Genomic DNA, 14,212 nt, shown 5'->3' with positions numbered 1-14,212 from the left:
ACCAAAAATATAATTTTTTTTATTATTTTTATTGTAAATAATCCCTGAAAAAACAAGATTGGACTTCAATTTTGGTTACTATGTTAAATATTTTCTCATGATTTTAAAGTAGTGTTTGTAAATATTTTTAAAAATGATTATGAATTTTTTCTTTATAAATTTGTAAAACGTTGTAAAAGAAAACTTTATAATCATCCATATGTTATACTGATAAATGACAATATTTTCCTCTCGTGTGTATAGAGATTTTCCATTCAATATAGATATAAACTCGATCACTATCCCTTGTAATTCAAGGAACGCTCGAAGGAAAATAATTATTTTTTCTCTGTCGAACCTAGCATAATTAATGTTGAGCAGGTTTTTTTGTGAGACGGTCTCATATATGTTTATTTGTGAAAGCACAGCTCAAGTTACATCCAAGCCCAGCTCATTTAGCAATTAAGTTAAAAAAATATAATAAACAAATAAATTAAAAAAAAATTGAATCATTGTGAATCTTCTTTCTCTCTCCTACCGAACGCTTCCTCTTTCTTTTTTTTTCAATTTCGAAGCTTTGATCGTTGATTGTGATCACACCGGTGATCGAAAAATTAAAGTAAATACATTTTCGGAATCCTCTCGACAAGGGCTATCCAGTGATACCTTTTTTGCTAGGAAAAATCGCGATTCCAGTAAAGCCGTCGGAGACCGTCGCCTATTTTCGCTGAAAAATCAGGAGGAAACCTTGATTTAGGGTGTTTGAAGCTTGAATTCGAAGCTTAAAACAAGATTCGAAACTTTCAGAGGTAAAATTCAGATTTTAGGGTTTCGAATTTTGGGCATTTTAATTCATTTAAATTCCAACAATTAATATATATTGTATTATTGATTGTAGGTGCTATATCGAAGCTAATTAGAGTTATTAGCAAAATTCAGAATTTATTTGGACATAATTTCGAAAATTCAGAAATTTATAATTGGGTTTTCGAATTTTAGTGATCAATAATTTGGTGTTTAGATGTTATAGAATTGTCGCATATTAATTTTAGAAATATTAAAGCCTAAATTATGAATTTTTGGAGTTTTAGGTTAAATTTTCAAATAATGGAAAAAATAAATGGAACTTGATATGAAATGTAATATTTGCCACATGATTGGATTCTTTGAGAACTTCTTAAGATATTTCAGTGGTAAATTAGATGTTCATTTGAGGTACGCGTGAACAGTTTTATTATGACGTCTATAGTGATGTGAAATTACGTTAAGTATTTTTTAATGAGTTGTGGCGTGCTTTTATGTGCTTCTGTGAATAACGTGATTTCATTCATGCATTTATTTGAGTTGATATTATTAGTGCATAGCATTTCGAGCCTTGACTTCATTGATTGCTATCATTACTGATCTGTTGAGCTATTGAGTCATCTATGGAGCGATTGATAGGATTAGATCACTCCTGACATCTCATCGATGGAAAGAGTGATAGGATTAGCACACTCCTGATGACTGCACGAGGGCTGACTGGGTCGCTACCGGACCCTCGATGCTACGTGCATGGATGAGCGGCGTCATGATATTACGTTGTTGCATTCCTGGCATGGGTTGCCACTGTTCCTATTGCTGATGCGTTTCATTTGGACTCCATTTTGGTATCCGTTATTTTCGTTGTTATTGACACGCATTGCATTGCATTGCATTTTACTTTGATTTTATTTCATCTCAGTTATATTTGTCATTATTTTACTTGTTCGTCGTACTAGGGACTGACCCTCTTTTCTGTTTATGTTGTGGCTGTTTTTGATGCCATAGCAGATTATCCAGGAGGATTTGACGCGTCTGGTGGAGCGTCAGGTAGCGTGCCCATTAGTTGGATTATTGTTGAGAGTTCCCAGCTATATAAGTAAATATATTTATGTATTAGCTTATCGAGTTATATATTTGCCAGGGGATGCCCTGCGTAGTTGTAGTGTTACTTTTATGATGTTTTGGATTGTTGCTGTGTGATCGAGCCTTATCAGCTCTGTATATGTTAGTCCTGGACAATGCGGCTATAGGTTTGTGAATTGATATTATGATTTTATTTCGAGTATATAAATGTTGTTTGTGTTGTTTGGAAATTTTTGGGATGTCCTACTTATGAGAAGGTCATGCCGAAATTTCTATTGGCCCAAAAAGAAAATTTTTAATCACTTTCGCTGTTTACATTAACGAATCTTGGTTGTTTGGTCATTAAACGTTAATCAGGAGCACGGACCCCCACATTATTAATGAGATAAGTCGACATTATCTATATTTACAATAAAAAATAATATTTTTGACATAAAATGTAATATTTTTTCATTGATGATCTAAATAGAATATATGTATCACAAAATTGACTCGAGAAACCGGCTTACAAAAGTTTTTGTGATTAATGCTTTATTAGTCTCCATTCAACTATATTTTAATTGGCACAACACCAACTTCACTGGGACTTTGTGTGATAATAGACCTCGAGATGATTCATATTTTCGTATATTCGAATATTTATTATATACTTTATTAAAATTTATACTTGATAATTACATTACTTATTATTCTTCATAATTTACACAAAGTGTTGTATAATAAATAATACTATTGGTTCTAAGCAAGTGGAGCACTATAATAAGACACTTTCTTCTTGTCCTTGGCATTCATATCTCAGCCTCCCAAAGAAATCGAGCATACGAACCCAAAACATCACTGCACAAAATAAACACACAATACAATCAACTTATAAAAAACTCGAATATAACTCATATTCTAAAATTATTAAATAATTGCTTATCACTAAGTTTTCATAAGAGGGAAAATTGTTTTGTTTTGTTTCGTTTTTCCCGTTCTCTATGTTACAACTTTGTTTCCTCGTGTCAAAATTGAGTTTTAGTTGGGATCTTGTAATTTTAGCTCTTTTTTTTCTTGTAGTGAGCACGTCAGTATCATGGCAATAGTACATCATCGTCAAGTGGATAAACAACTAAAATAGTTTTAAAAAATACAAAGATAGAATACCAAAACTAAAATTTGACATCATATGAAACCAAAATATGGATATTCATGTCGCTAATTAGTAGTGAATTATGTATATTTTTACCTATCATTTGGGGCCGCTTTGACTGCTCGATCAAAGTAAAACTGAGCACGTATTGAATCCTCGTACGTTTGCCATATTAAATCTGCATATAGTGACAAAACATTTCCGTCGCTGGGATTTGCCAGAATTGCTCTTCCATAGAACTCTTCTGCTTTTTTAACATCTCCTTTAAACTGCATTTTTTCCCTCAAATTAATTAGGCCATCAGAAANACTAATAAAAATAATTACTAAATAGTAAAGATATATTTCATTTACAATAGAGTATGTCTGTTGTGAGACGGTCTCACGGATCTTTATTCGTAGACGAGTAAACTTTACTCATATTTACAATAAAAAGTAAAAATTTTGACATATAGGTGACTCAAATAGAATATTCATATATCTCACAAAATTGGCCGTGGAACCATTTCACAAGAGTTTTGTGCTTATAAAATTATAAAAACTCATCACTCAAGTTAAAAAAAATTTATACAATTTTTAATTTTTTAGAATACAATTTGCATATATAACAACAAATAAAAGATTTTAAAATTCTATTAAATTAGTCAAATAATAGATTTTATAAAATCCTTTGGATTTACACAAATCCAAAGTGGTTTTTGTGAATATTATAAAAACAGTTGCTGATGTTAATTATGAGAATTAAAATCGAAAATAATTTTTACAATTATAAAAATAACAATTATGTAATAATGTTTGCAAATATGTATTATGTGCAATCAAATTCTTTTTTTTAAAAAAAAAAAAACCAATAAATAAATATATTTTCCCCTATATTTTCTAATGAATTGCTAACCTCTTTCAGAAATCTTGCGTAGTTGCTTAAGATCATGGAGTTGCCAGGGTCAGCCGCAATGATCTCCTGATAATACATCTCCATACTTTCACTCCCACCATTTGAATCCCGGAATCCAGAACCACCGCTCCCGCCGCCACACAACCTCCGTCCCCCTCCTCCCCCGACATATTCTTCTTCTTCATCATCAGTAATTGAGAGAACCCCATGAAGGTTAGAGTAACTACCAGAGTTTATTGGTCTTGATCTTTCGAGCTCTTTCAGATCTGTTTCCGAAGCGATTCCCGCCATCTTCTTGCTTCGATCATCGAATGAAACTGATGACATCTTAATGGATGACAAGGATCTTGACTTGGGAATGATTCTCACGCTGAATTCTGGTTTGGAATTCAACTTCTGAGGAAGCCATGAGTTCAGAACCGTTGACGAATAACTCCTGATAAGCATTATCTTGAAATGATTATATTTATTTCCTCTTTGAGAAAATTTCAGTACTTTCGATGGCGTTTTCTTGGGAAAAAAAACACTTCTCTCTCTAATTACTCACCAGCTTTATGTTTCATGTCTTAGCATAGCAGGGTTTTTATATATAATAAAAATCTATGATACTGATATTTTATTTAGATTATTTATAAAAATAATATTATTATTTTTTAAATATGAGTATAATTATTATATATATTTATATATATTCTAAAATTTGAAATACTATTTTGATAAAAGGTGAAAATTTAAATAAAAAAATGCTGATTCTTTAGAAAATTCCAAATTGGTGCGATAAAATATTTTGAAAAAGGATTCGTGAAAGTTCAATACGGTTCTTATTTACAATAAAAAGTAACATTTTGACATAAACAAATAATATTTTTTAGGTGACTCAAATAGAATATATGTCTCGTAAAATTGATCTGTTAGATCATTTCACATAAGTTTCTGTGAAATAAAAATATCGGATTATGTTTTTGTAAACGGAGATTGTTTCCATAGAATCTAAAATATAAACTATGTCAGTAATTATTTGTAGCGACCGGTCTACCGTAAACCATCGTTTTATCAAAGTAGCAGGCCAGATATGGAGGAAGCCGCGATGGATCACGTGATGTAGGATCCAGCAAGCCCGTGTTCCTTTGTGCTTTGGACGGCTATGACTCACTCTGTCACGTGACCGTCTGCCTACCAATGAATGGGTACTGAATGGCCAATTTGTGAAACCGATGGCTCTCCCCATGTGTTCATTGCACCTCGGTGTATGTTTGGCTCTTGGCCCCCCCCCCCCCCCCCCCCACCCCCGCCCAAATTCATTGAAGATTTGAATCTCCAACATCGGCTTTGGTTTGTAGTTTACAGGTTATAATTTGCGAATTGAATCAGATCTAATAGAAAAACATATTTTATTTTGATATTTTGAAGAAAACAAATCGAGAGCATATTAAAATTGGATGCATGTGAAAGAGTTCATAACGGCTAGTTACAACGACCAATTTATCAGAAGGGAAAATTGCGTTTTTTATTTGTATATTTACTTTTTTGTGATTTTGGTTTTATGTGTAGTCAAATTTCAATTTTAGTATGTTATATTTGTTTGTAAGCAATATTAGTCATTTTATTTTACTGTGACGCTTATGTGGACTGATGCATTGCTAACGTTCATAGTGGTAAATCAGCATTGCTAATGAAAATGACTAAGTTTATCAAAAATCAAATATGTAGGTTTAAAACTGAAATTTAATAACATATATTATCAAAATAATAATGAAACAACTATATGAAACCAAAATTGCATTCCATTTTTATTTAGATTATGGTAGTAGTCCGATATTTTATTTTTACTAAAACATATAAAAAGTGTCGGCTGTCGAACATAAAATTTTGCTCGTCTTATCTTCAAGGTATTGTCTCCACGTCCATCTTATTGTAATGATCGTATATCGAGGTTAGTGATGACAATAAGACAAGTTTGACTAAACTCGAGATCCGTCCCGCCAAGAACAAATGAGACTTGGGATCATCCAGCCTGCATATCCAATCTGGGTTGACCAACAAACTCTATGCATATTTTCAATTATTATTATTTTAAAAAAAACATATCTCATAAATTTTTTTTAAAAAAAATAACACATCTATCAATTCTGATAAATTATTAACAATAAACGAAAATTTAAAAAAAACAATATAAATATTAAATGGATTCCAAATTGTAAATCATTTAAAAAACTATAATTTAAGTCAGATAATTGAGAAATGCAATTATAGGTAGTAATAAAATATTTGGGTAGAGTACAAAAACCCAATCCTCCGACGAATATAGGGATGAAGATGAAATTAAATACCCTATATACTTGAAGATGAAATAAATGAGGATGAAAACGGAAAATATGAAATCATACTCAAACATGACTCATTCTCATCCCTAAACTTAATTAAGTCATATAATTGAGTTACCAAAACAAACAATGATCATCATCACTTGTCATCTATTCTACTTTTAGGGAAAAAAATTCACATGATATATCAACTTCAAAAAAAGAAAAAAAAAAAGAAGAAGTAAAAGTTAAAGGAGAGTTTACGAGAAAGCATATATATGAAGAAATGGAGATATTAAAAAGGAAAGAAGGCAAACACTGGATGAAGGAAATGACTATTATCTCGCATATACCAAGCGTATCTCACGCGAGATTATTAAAACCCGTTATCCGTATCGAGCCTGTTTTTAGGCTCGTTACTGAGTCTTACCCTGTCCCGTCACACATTTGATATCCCTAAATGAGGATTAAAAAAAACAAGAAGAAACTAATACAAGTTTAATAAAGTGTTCAGCTTTGCTACTTAAGGTCAAGAAGCTGGGGATATGCCGAAATCCCTCAAAATTTAATAATAATCCCTATTTTGTTACCAACTGCATTTGTTTCGTCTCTTCGCATTCTCCAATTAGCATTCAGAAAATCCCAATTCGGAGGATGGAATCTTATCATGTACAATATATTACATCTTATGATTATATGATATATATTACTTAGACAAGTGGATGCCAAATTCCAATTATTACCTAAATTATGGGTTAGTTTATGTTCCATCCCGAAGTTTTTTTTTCTTATTCTAATATCATTTAACCATGTGGATCTCTCACATGTTTATGAGCGTTGACATATATATTAATGATCCAATTATTAACATTTGACCACATCATGTAAAATAGAATAAATAGTAAATTATCTATCATCAGTTCATTTTCGATCAATTTTAATATATATAACATAAATTATAATCTTCGAAAAAAATTTAAAAAAAAAAAGCAATTAATGTTATAGAAAATAATTAAAATTTATGAATATAAATATGTATTTATTGTGATAATTAAAATAGTAATACAAATTTGAATATTAAATAATTTTTAAAAATAATATAATTAAATTAGTTATAATATTAGTAAAATTATAAATTATATTTAAATATTATTAAATTTGTTGAACTTATAATTATTTTAAATTTTAAGATATTAAAAAAATTAAATTAATCAAACATAATCTCTTCTATTTTATAAATTATATAACCACCAACCAGATTTAAAATCAAACTCGGTCACAATTTCGAAAGATGGATATTCTTTAAAAAAAAAAAAAATCAAAGATGGATAATGGTTACAAAACGAGGACTTATAAATTTTTTTTATTGAAAATTTTGTGTAGAGTTATCTGGAAAATTCTGTCGATTAATTCAACAGTACTTGCATTGCTTTTAAAATTCAAATCAAATTTAAGTATGCTGGCTAGTCAAGTCTCGAATGACTTAATTTTATCAACAATTTCAGTCACATTTAGTAAGAAAAATATCGAGTGATGGCGGTTGTTTTGGGTCGATCTTTGAAGTAAACTTCCTTAAAGATTTGGCAAATTCTTACAGATGCCGCCAAGTCTTTGTTGAAATTTATGCCTAAAGGTTGTCGCAGGCCAACCAAAATAATAATAATAATTATTATTATTACAACTTTATTTTGTAAAGGTGTCTAGATAATTGAAAAAAATAAGATATTTGCACTTTGTAAAATTACAATATTAATCACGCATATTTATAACTATAGTATATATTAATTACATAAAACAATATTCTTGTGCATCGTATGAGTAATATAAAAGCAGAGATGTCTACTAAATTAGTAAAATGCATTTGCTAAATTAAGAATACACACAATGTTTTAAATATTAGCAAATAAGTATGTAATTAAATGTGAAGTTTTGTAAATTTATTTTTAAAATTCAAATTTTAATATGATTTTCAGTTAAAATATAAAATACATTTAAATGTATGTATTGATTATATCACTACATCTAATTTCAGTTATGATTTTGGATTTTGTGTTACTTTTATATATTTAATTATGTATACTATCTAAAATATTAAATAAAATATAAATTTTTTATATACTATTATGTTTTCCAACTTTTAGTAAAGAGTTTTGTCGTCGTGAATTTTGATATATTGATTGTTCGTAAATTTAAATTATTATTATATTTTTTAATCAAAAATTTGGTATAAATATTTTGTGACATGTTCTCAAAAATAATTATCAGTTTATTTTTTAAAATTTTGATAGACAAAATAAAATATGATTTTTACATATCATTAAAAGCAGACATGTTTTCGGAAATCTCTTGACATATGCTGCGTTTTGGCATCATATTAAAATGTTTCTCAAAACTTTATGATGAAACCACCACTACTTTGACTGACGATATCTCCTCCGGTGCTGGCCAAAATTTCAACCGAGCCTGGATTTGGAAATCCCACAATGAGAGCTATCTTTTCATATCAATTTTATGTAGTTTTGGCACAATCGAAAAATCGACCATCATTAGTTTTGTTCGGATTCCGGCCAGTTACAGCATCTTCCACTTTCGGTTTTACGAATTTGGAGTAATTTAGGTTTGATTTTCATCTTTTCTTGGGCCCATTTTTCGAGGATTGCCTCAGGCCCTGTGTAAGACATGTCCGGCTCTAGTCATTAATTACATAAAACAACACTTGTGCATCGCACGAGTAAGATGCTAATAGTACTCAAAACTTAACTACTATCACCACTGTCCTCTTATGTATATTTCACTGCTGATGTTATTCGGCTGCTATTATGTTTTTTTCGAGAGAAATCTTGAACTTTTATTGCTTCGTCGGATACAATATGTTTTAACCAAAATGAAAAATTCTCTTTCTCCTAAAGAAAAAGATTCGAGGATAAAAAAAGAAAATTTAGCAATGCAATGAACGACAATATTCGTCATGCGTCGAACATGGAAAAATCTCGTTTTCCACAACATCCATTAGTTATGTCTCCAACTATGACACTTTTTGCGATCAAGAGATGTTCACTTATAGTTTGAGTTGTAACAAGAAAATCTCTCTTTATGAATTATGAAATAAAAAGATTGGTTTCCAAGTTAATCCTATACTTTGAGGCTTATTGTTCTTTCGACGACATTCTTTGTTGGATAAATGAAAAAGAGAAGAAGAGGAAGAGTGAGGAGTTGTAAAAGAAAGTGGGATGTCTCAAATGTGGCTTGTCCCACATTGAGTTAATAACCAAATAAAGTCTCCCTAATAAGCTCCAAGTTGAGACAAGGGTTTGGGCCCCAAGGGGTACCAGAAGTTTTTAGATGGGGGAAGACGCTAATAGGTTGTGTCTCGGTGAACTAAACACACGCGCCCGCCCGGCTCGGCGCGGTGAGGTGTGGTGTGGTCGTTTGACCGTATTATTCTTTGTAGACAAAATTTATTTGAAAATAATTTTGTTGACAGCACCTACACACGAAACCAAAACAGGAACCAGCGTGCATTCACAGAAGATGCTGCGCATATGCGCGCCAGAATCCGCGCACATGCGCGTGACTTGTTATTTTCTTCGCAGATGGGCAGAACAAGTCGCGCATATGCGCGGATAAGGACGCGCATATGCCCGAACCTCTCTGGAAATATGCATTGCGGCCAAGAACAAGGCGCGCATATGCTCGCGCCTTTCTGGAATTCTGCGCAGCGCTGGTTTTGGAAAACATGCGTGTCCCTTGGCTATCTTGGCACCTGTTCATGGCTGCTTTTGCACCAAACATTGTCTTTCTTGACTAGAAATGTGTCCCTTCTACGCATCCGGTCTGGAGAAACGTATCTCCTCAACACAACCGATGATCAATTATAAATAATTCCCATCACTCATTTTCGAAAATTGCTGGAGAATTCACTACACTTGTTCTTGCAATTTCTGCTCATAATCATACCATATTGTTGCATCTTTTCGTTTCGCACTTGAAAGTTTCTGCATATATTTTGTTCGCTGCGCTCGAAACTTTGTAGTGCTGCAAAGTTTTGACTTGAAGTCGTTGTATCTTGGGGACGATTGCTTGCGACGTATAGCACTTTGATACGGGCAATTTCGTCTTGCGGAAAAAGGTTTTTCCTTGCCTCGACTTAACATTGTTGCTGCTGTTTTTCAGAAACGAGTATCATATAGATAACATTCTTGATGTCACGTTCCGATTATGGGCATTCGCACAATCACAAGAATAGGGAAACAAGTTGAGAAATTTAAAATAGTTTATGCTTTTGAAGGGAATAATTTATATTTTAAAAAATATATGTAATTTTTTTAAAACTTCACAGATTAATAATATTTTTCATCTCTACTGTTTTGGGTTTAACTCGTTAGGGACCAAAAAGATATAATTATTATGCTTAGATATACCTAAATATATATAGCACGTTGAATTCATTTGCTCTCTTGCCATAATTATTGATGTCTACTAACCAACGGCTGAAACAAACAAAGCATCCAAATCTTAATCTTTAGGAAATTTTTCTGGTACATTATCACTGATACAAGGAAATAAAATGATAAAAGCCCCCAAACAAACAAAAAATATGTTATCCTAAGACAGCAAAACATTATCCGCTTGAATTTATATGTTTACTTGGTGTGCATGGTTTACGATCTACTGCACATATCCGAAATTTACTCGATGAAATCTTAATAGTATAGGCAGGGCCGGCTCCAATAAGTTCTTTTTTTAGTTTATATATGACATTTTTTATAATTTAATAAATTTAAGTAGCATATTGGATATTGACGATAATTATGTGTATTTAATTATTGGCTCATATGTAATATTATTATATTTAATAAAAAAAATTATAGGTAATTTTCCGTAAAAATTAGCCTAGGTACTCAAATTTCATGGAGACTACTCTGAGTATAGATTGCGAGTTCCTCAGTAAAGAAAAAATGTTATCCCTTTTTTTAATTTTTTTCATTAATTGAAATAGGGTGATGGCATTGTGCATGTCCCTTGTTATCAGTGGCGGGGCCAGAAATATGACTTTGTCCGGGTTATAATTTTAAACTCTAGAATCTTTTAATATTTTAAATTGATCTATTCGGGTTAATATCATATTATTCCAAAATTTACATATAAATTTTAAAAAAAATCCGCCACTGCTTATTAGTATGGTTTCCTGGTGGTACTCCAACATAATAACATCTATCATTAGTGATGGACATGCTAAACAAATTTAAAGATCAATCGTAATTGATAGATACAAAAAGATCTAATAAAAGGTAGTTTATTTAGTACTATTGCACCCGCGCACAGGGTGTGTGCGTGTACATTCTTTTTTTTTTAATTAATTTGATTTATATTATAATTGTAAAAAACAGTGAGAAATCATAGTGTAAATTTGACAAAATTAATGAGTTTAAAATAAGTTAAGATGATAATTTTGAGAAAAAATGTGGTTATAAAAATAATTTTAAAAACAAAAAATAATTCTTTTTGTATCGTTTGATATATATATACACACACACACACCCCTTTATACCTGGCTTTGTTGTCTTCCCTGTCTCATTGGAGGGGTTAGATGATGTAGACATTTTGACGCGACCAATAATCTGTACTCAATGAAGGGCCAAAGTGATGCCTTAAATATTTAATAATTTTCTTATACGACAATTTATTGCAGAACCATTAATATAAATTATTATTATCATTATTTCTGCAGCATACACAAAAGCATTTTTTAATTGATTATGTACATTCATAATTCAACAAGTTAAACTAGGATTTAGAATCATCTGCGACTTCGATTATATCTATTTTATCATTAACTTGTTCATTATTGATACTGCAACTTTTCCTTGAATTTTCAATTTTGAAGTAATAGGTTGGGTGTTACATCTCGGGACTGGAGTAGCATTTCCCTTTTGTTTAATAAATCATGTTCGATTGGTCGTCTGGTGGATCTCCACAATTTTTTTATGAGAATAGAACCCGCAACACCTTTGATATGGATCAAGCTCGTTCGAGAAAATTTTGGCAGAGAAAACCAAACTCATGTTCATTAGTCAAGTGTTTAACCACTCCACCAACTCGAACACTTCTTTAAGAACAAAATTCACATACTTTTATTTTGAATTTATATGATTAATTGAAGACGTTGTTTTAAAATATAATTAAGAGAAGTGTTATTCCAAATGTAGAACATACTAACTGTTGGAAATTTATAGAGTCTTCGGAACGATTCCGACTATAAAGATTATTTGGATCAAATCAGATAAATGTTGGAAAATTTTGATGCTTAATGAATGAAAATTAAGTAATTAATTTTGATGCTTAATGAATGGAAATTAAGCAAATTAATCAATGTGTTTGATTGGAAAAATTCGAAAAGAAAAACGAAGCTTAATGAACGAATACTAAGTTCAGTGGTTCTGAATTAAACTCGAAACGAGTTCATCAAATGTTGAAAAAACTTCAAACGAGTAGTCGGAACATGTAAGGAACGAAAAACGAAAAAGAAAAAAAAAATTTCGTGTGAACAGTAGCAGGCGCGCACCTGCGCGCAGACCTGCCAGTGGCAGGCGCGCACATGCGCGTGAAGAGGCGCGCGCCTGCCGAGCGCTGTCGAGAGCGCGCGCGCTGCCTCTTCGACTTTTTTTCGTGTCCCTTCGAATTTTCTGACATTTTTTCATTTTCTTGGCATTGTTTGATGATTGTGATCAGTTACAATGGCTAAGGGACATCCTTATGAATGAAAGATCATGTCTTTTCATTTGAAAAACATTAAATATTTGATTTATTGAAAATCAAAAACACTTTTGAACATACACATCATTTGCATATCTCCTTCTTCCTTTCTTCAACAAGAGAGAGTTCCCTCATTTTCTTGTGATAGAATTTGAATATTTGAGTGCTCATTATTCAAGTGTTGTAGTTGTATCTTGGGAGAAGATTGCCACAAACTCTAGCATATTGTGAGGGCAAATTCTTCTTAAAGAGAAAGTGTTCAACACTTGCCTCTTAAGAAGAATTTGCCCGCACAATGTGCTAGAGTTTGTGGCAATCTTCTCCCAAGATACAACTACAACAATAAACACAGCAGAAGCGATTACATAGTTTCATAAATTACAATTGAACATATGAATATAAATTAATGATGAATTTAAATAAAATTATTTTCTTGAAAAACTAACTTCTTGTAGTTTTCTTTCATTTTGTGAATCCGAGATCTGTAGAAACCACAGCCTTCCAGTACAATCTTTTCTATCGATACAGTAGTGTGTGGGCACTCAGAAATATACAGACTTAAAAATAATATTTTTTATTCTCTCAGAGAATATATTATGCTCGAAGATATTTTCATCAAATGAAAATATTTTCTCAATATGGCTTTTCTTCAATTTTTCTTATCCCTTGAATTGGCAGTATTGTTCTATATAAATAATTGAGATTCAACATTAGCAAATTGATTGTTATAGAAAACCATTTTTCTACGAAAGTTTTATAAATCATTTATAAGGCTAATTGATTGCCTTGATTTTTAAAACAATGAAAACAATTTTCCCACGTTTAATTCAATTTTTTTTAAATAATAATAATATACAAGTTGATCAATGTTGACTACTTTTTAAAAATTTCGTTTTTGAAAAACTTGTATGTCCATTTATGATATTATCACGATAACTAAATTTATAATTATCTCATAATTATAATTTAAATATAACTAATAACTCATATTTAATTATATTTATATCTAAGCCTTTTATGATATGGAAACAAATTTTCATAATCTCGTGTGATTTTTAAATTGCATTTCTTATCCGTCATTAATTTGAAAAGCGTACTGGGGACCATGTACTCATAATTAGAAGCTCCAATAAATTAGATAAATAATTAAACTCTTTAAATAATTTACCCAACTTATTAATTCCATAATTACTCCACTAAAAATATGAAATTGCACTCTTCTTCATTATGAAATATTTACTCTACAAAACAAGTAGTCCAT

At 31.0% G+C, this 14,212-nt stretch overlaps 1 protein-coding gene and 1 long non-coding RNA gene across 2 annotated transcripts; one reads left to right on the top strand and one right to left on the bottom strand.

Moving 5' to 3' along the window:
* Positions 1–1,001: 1,001 nt before the first annotated feature.
* On the top strand, positions 1,002–2,083 carry LOC140962468 (uncharacterized). The gene is made up of 2 exons (XR_012172550.1): positions 1,002–1,628; positions 1,792–2,083. It is a non-coding gene; the product is annotated as an uncharacterized lncRNA (long non-coding RNA).
* A 438-nt stretch (positions 2,084–2,521) lies between these two features.
* LOC140963574 (uncharacterized) lies at positions 2,522–4,420 on the bottom strand. The gene is made up of 3 exons (XM_073422953.1): positions 3,893–4,420; positions 3,095–3,267; positions 2,522–2,703 (listed from the first exon to the last, which is right to left on the bottom strand). Exons 1-3 carry the CDS (start codon positions 4,337–4,339, stop codon positions 2,655–2,657), a joined length of 669 nt encoding a protein of 222 aa, XP_073279054.1. The 5' UTR covers positions 4,340–4,420; the 3' UTR covers positions 2,522–2,654.
* Positions 4,421–14,212: the final 9,792 nt, after the last annotated feature.

This window comes from Primulina huaijiensis, chromosome 17 (assembly GCF_012295235.1).
Source record: "Primulina huaijiensis isolate GDHJ02 chromosome 17, ASM1229523v2, whole genome shotgun sequence".
NCBI classification, from domain to species: domain Eukaryota; kingdom Viridiplantae; phylum Streptophyta; class Magnoliopsida; order Lamiales; family Gesneriaceae; genus Primulina; species Primulina huaijiensis.
This window is presented reverse-complemented; position numbering and strand designations above follow the sequence as displayed.

Bases quoted from the DNA above. Each gene is read 5' to 3' on its own strand.
- LOC140963574 (XM_073422953.1), bottom strand. From the start codon at position 4,339: ATGCTTATCAGGAGTTATTCGTCAACGGTTCTGAACTCATGGCTTCCT. The intron at 3,268-3,892 runs GTTAGCAATTCA...GAAAAAATGCAG, and splicing joins ACGCAAGATTTCTGAAAGAG to TTTAAAGGAGATGTTAAAAA. The intron at 2,704-3,094 runs GTAAAAATATAC...TATTTTGTGCAG, and splicing joins AAAGCGGCCCCAAATGATAG to TGATGTTTTGGGTTCGTATG.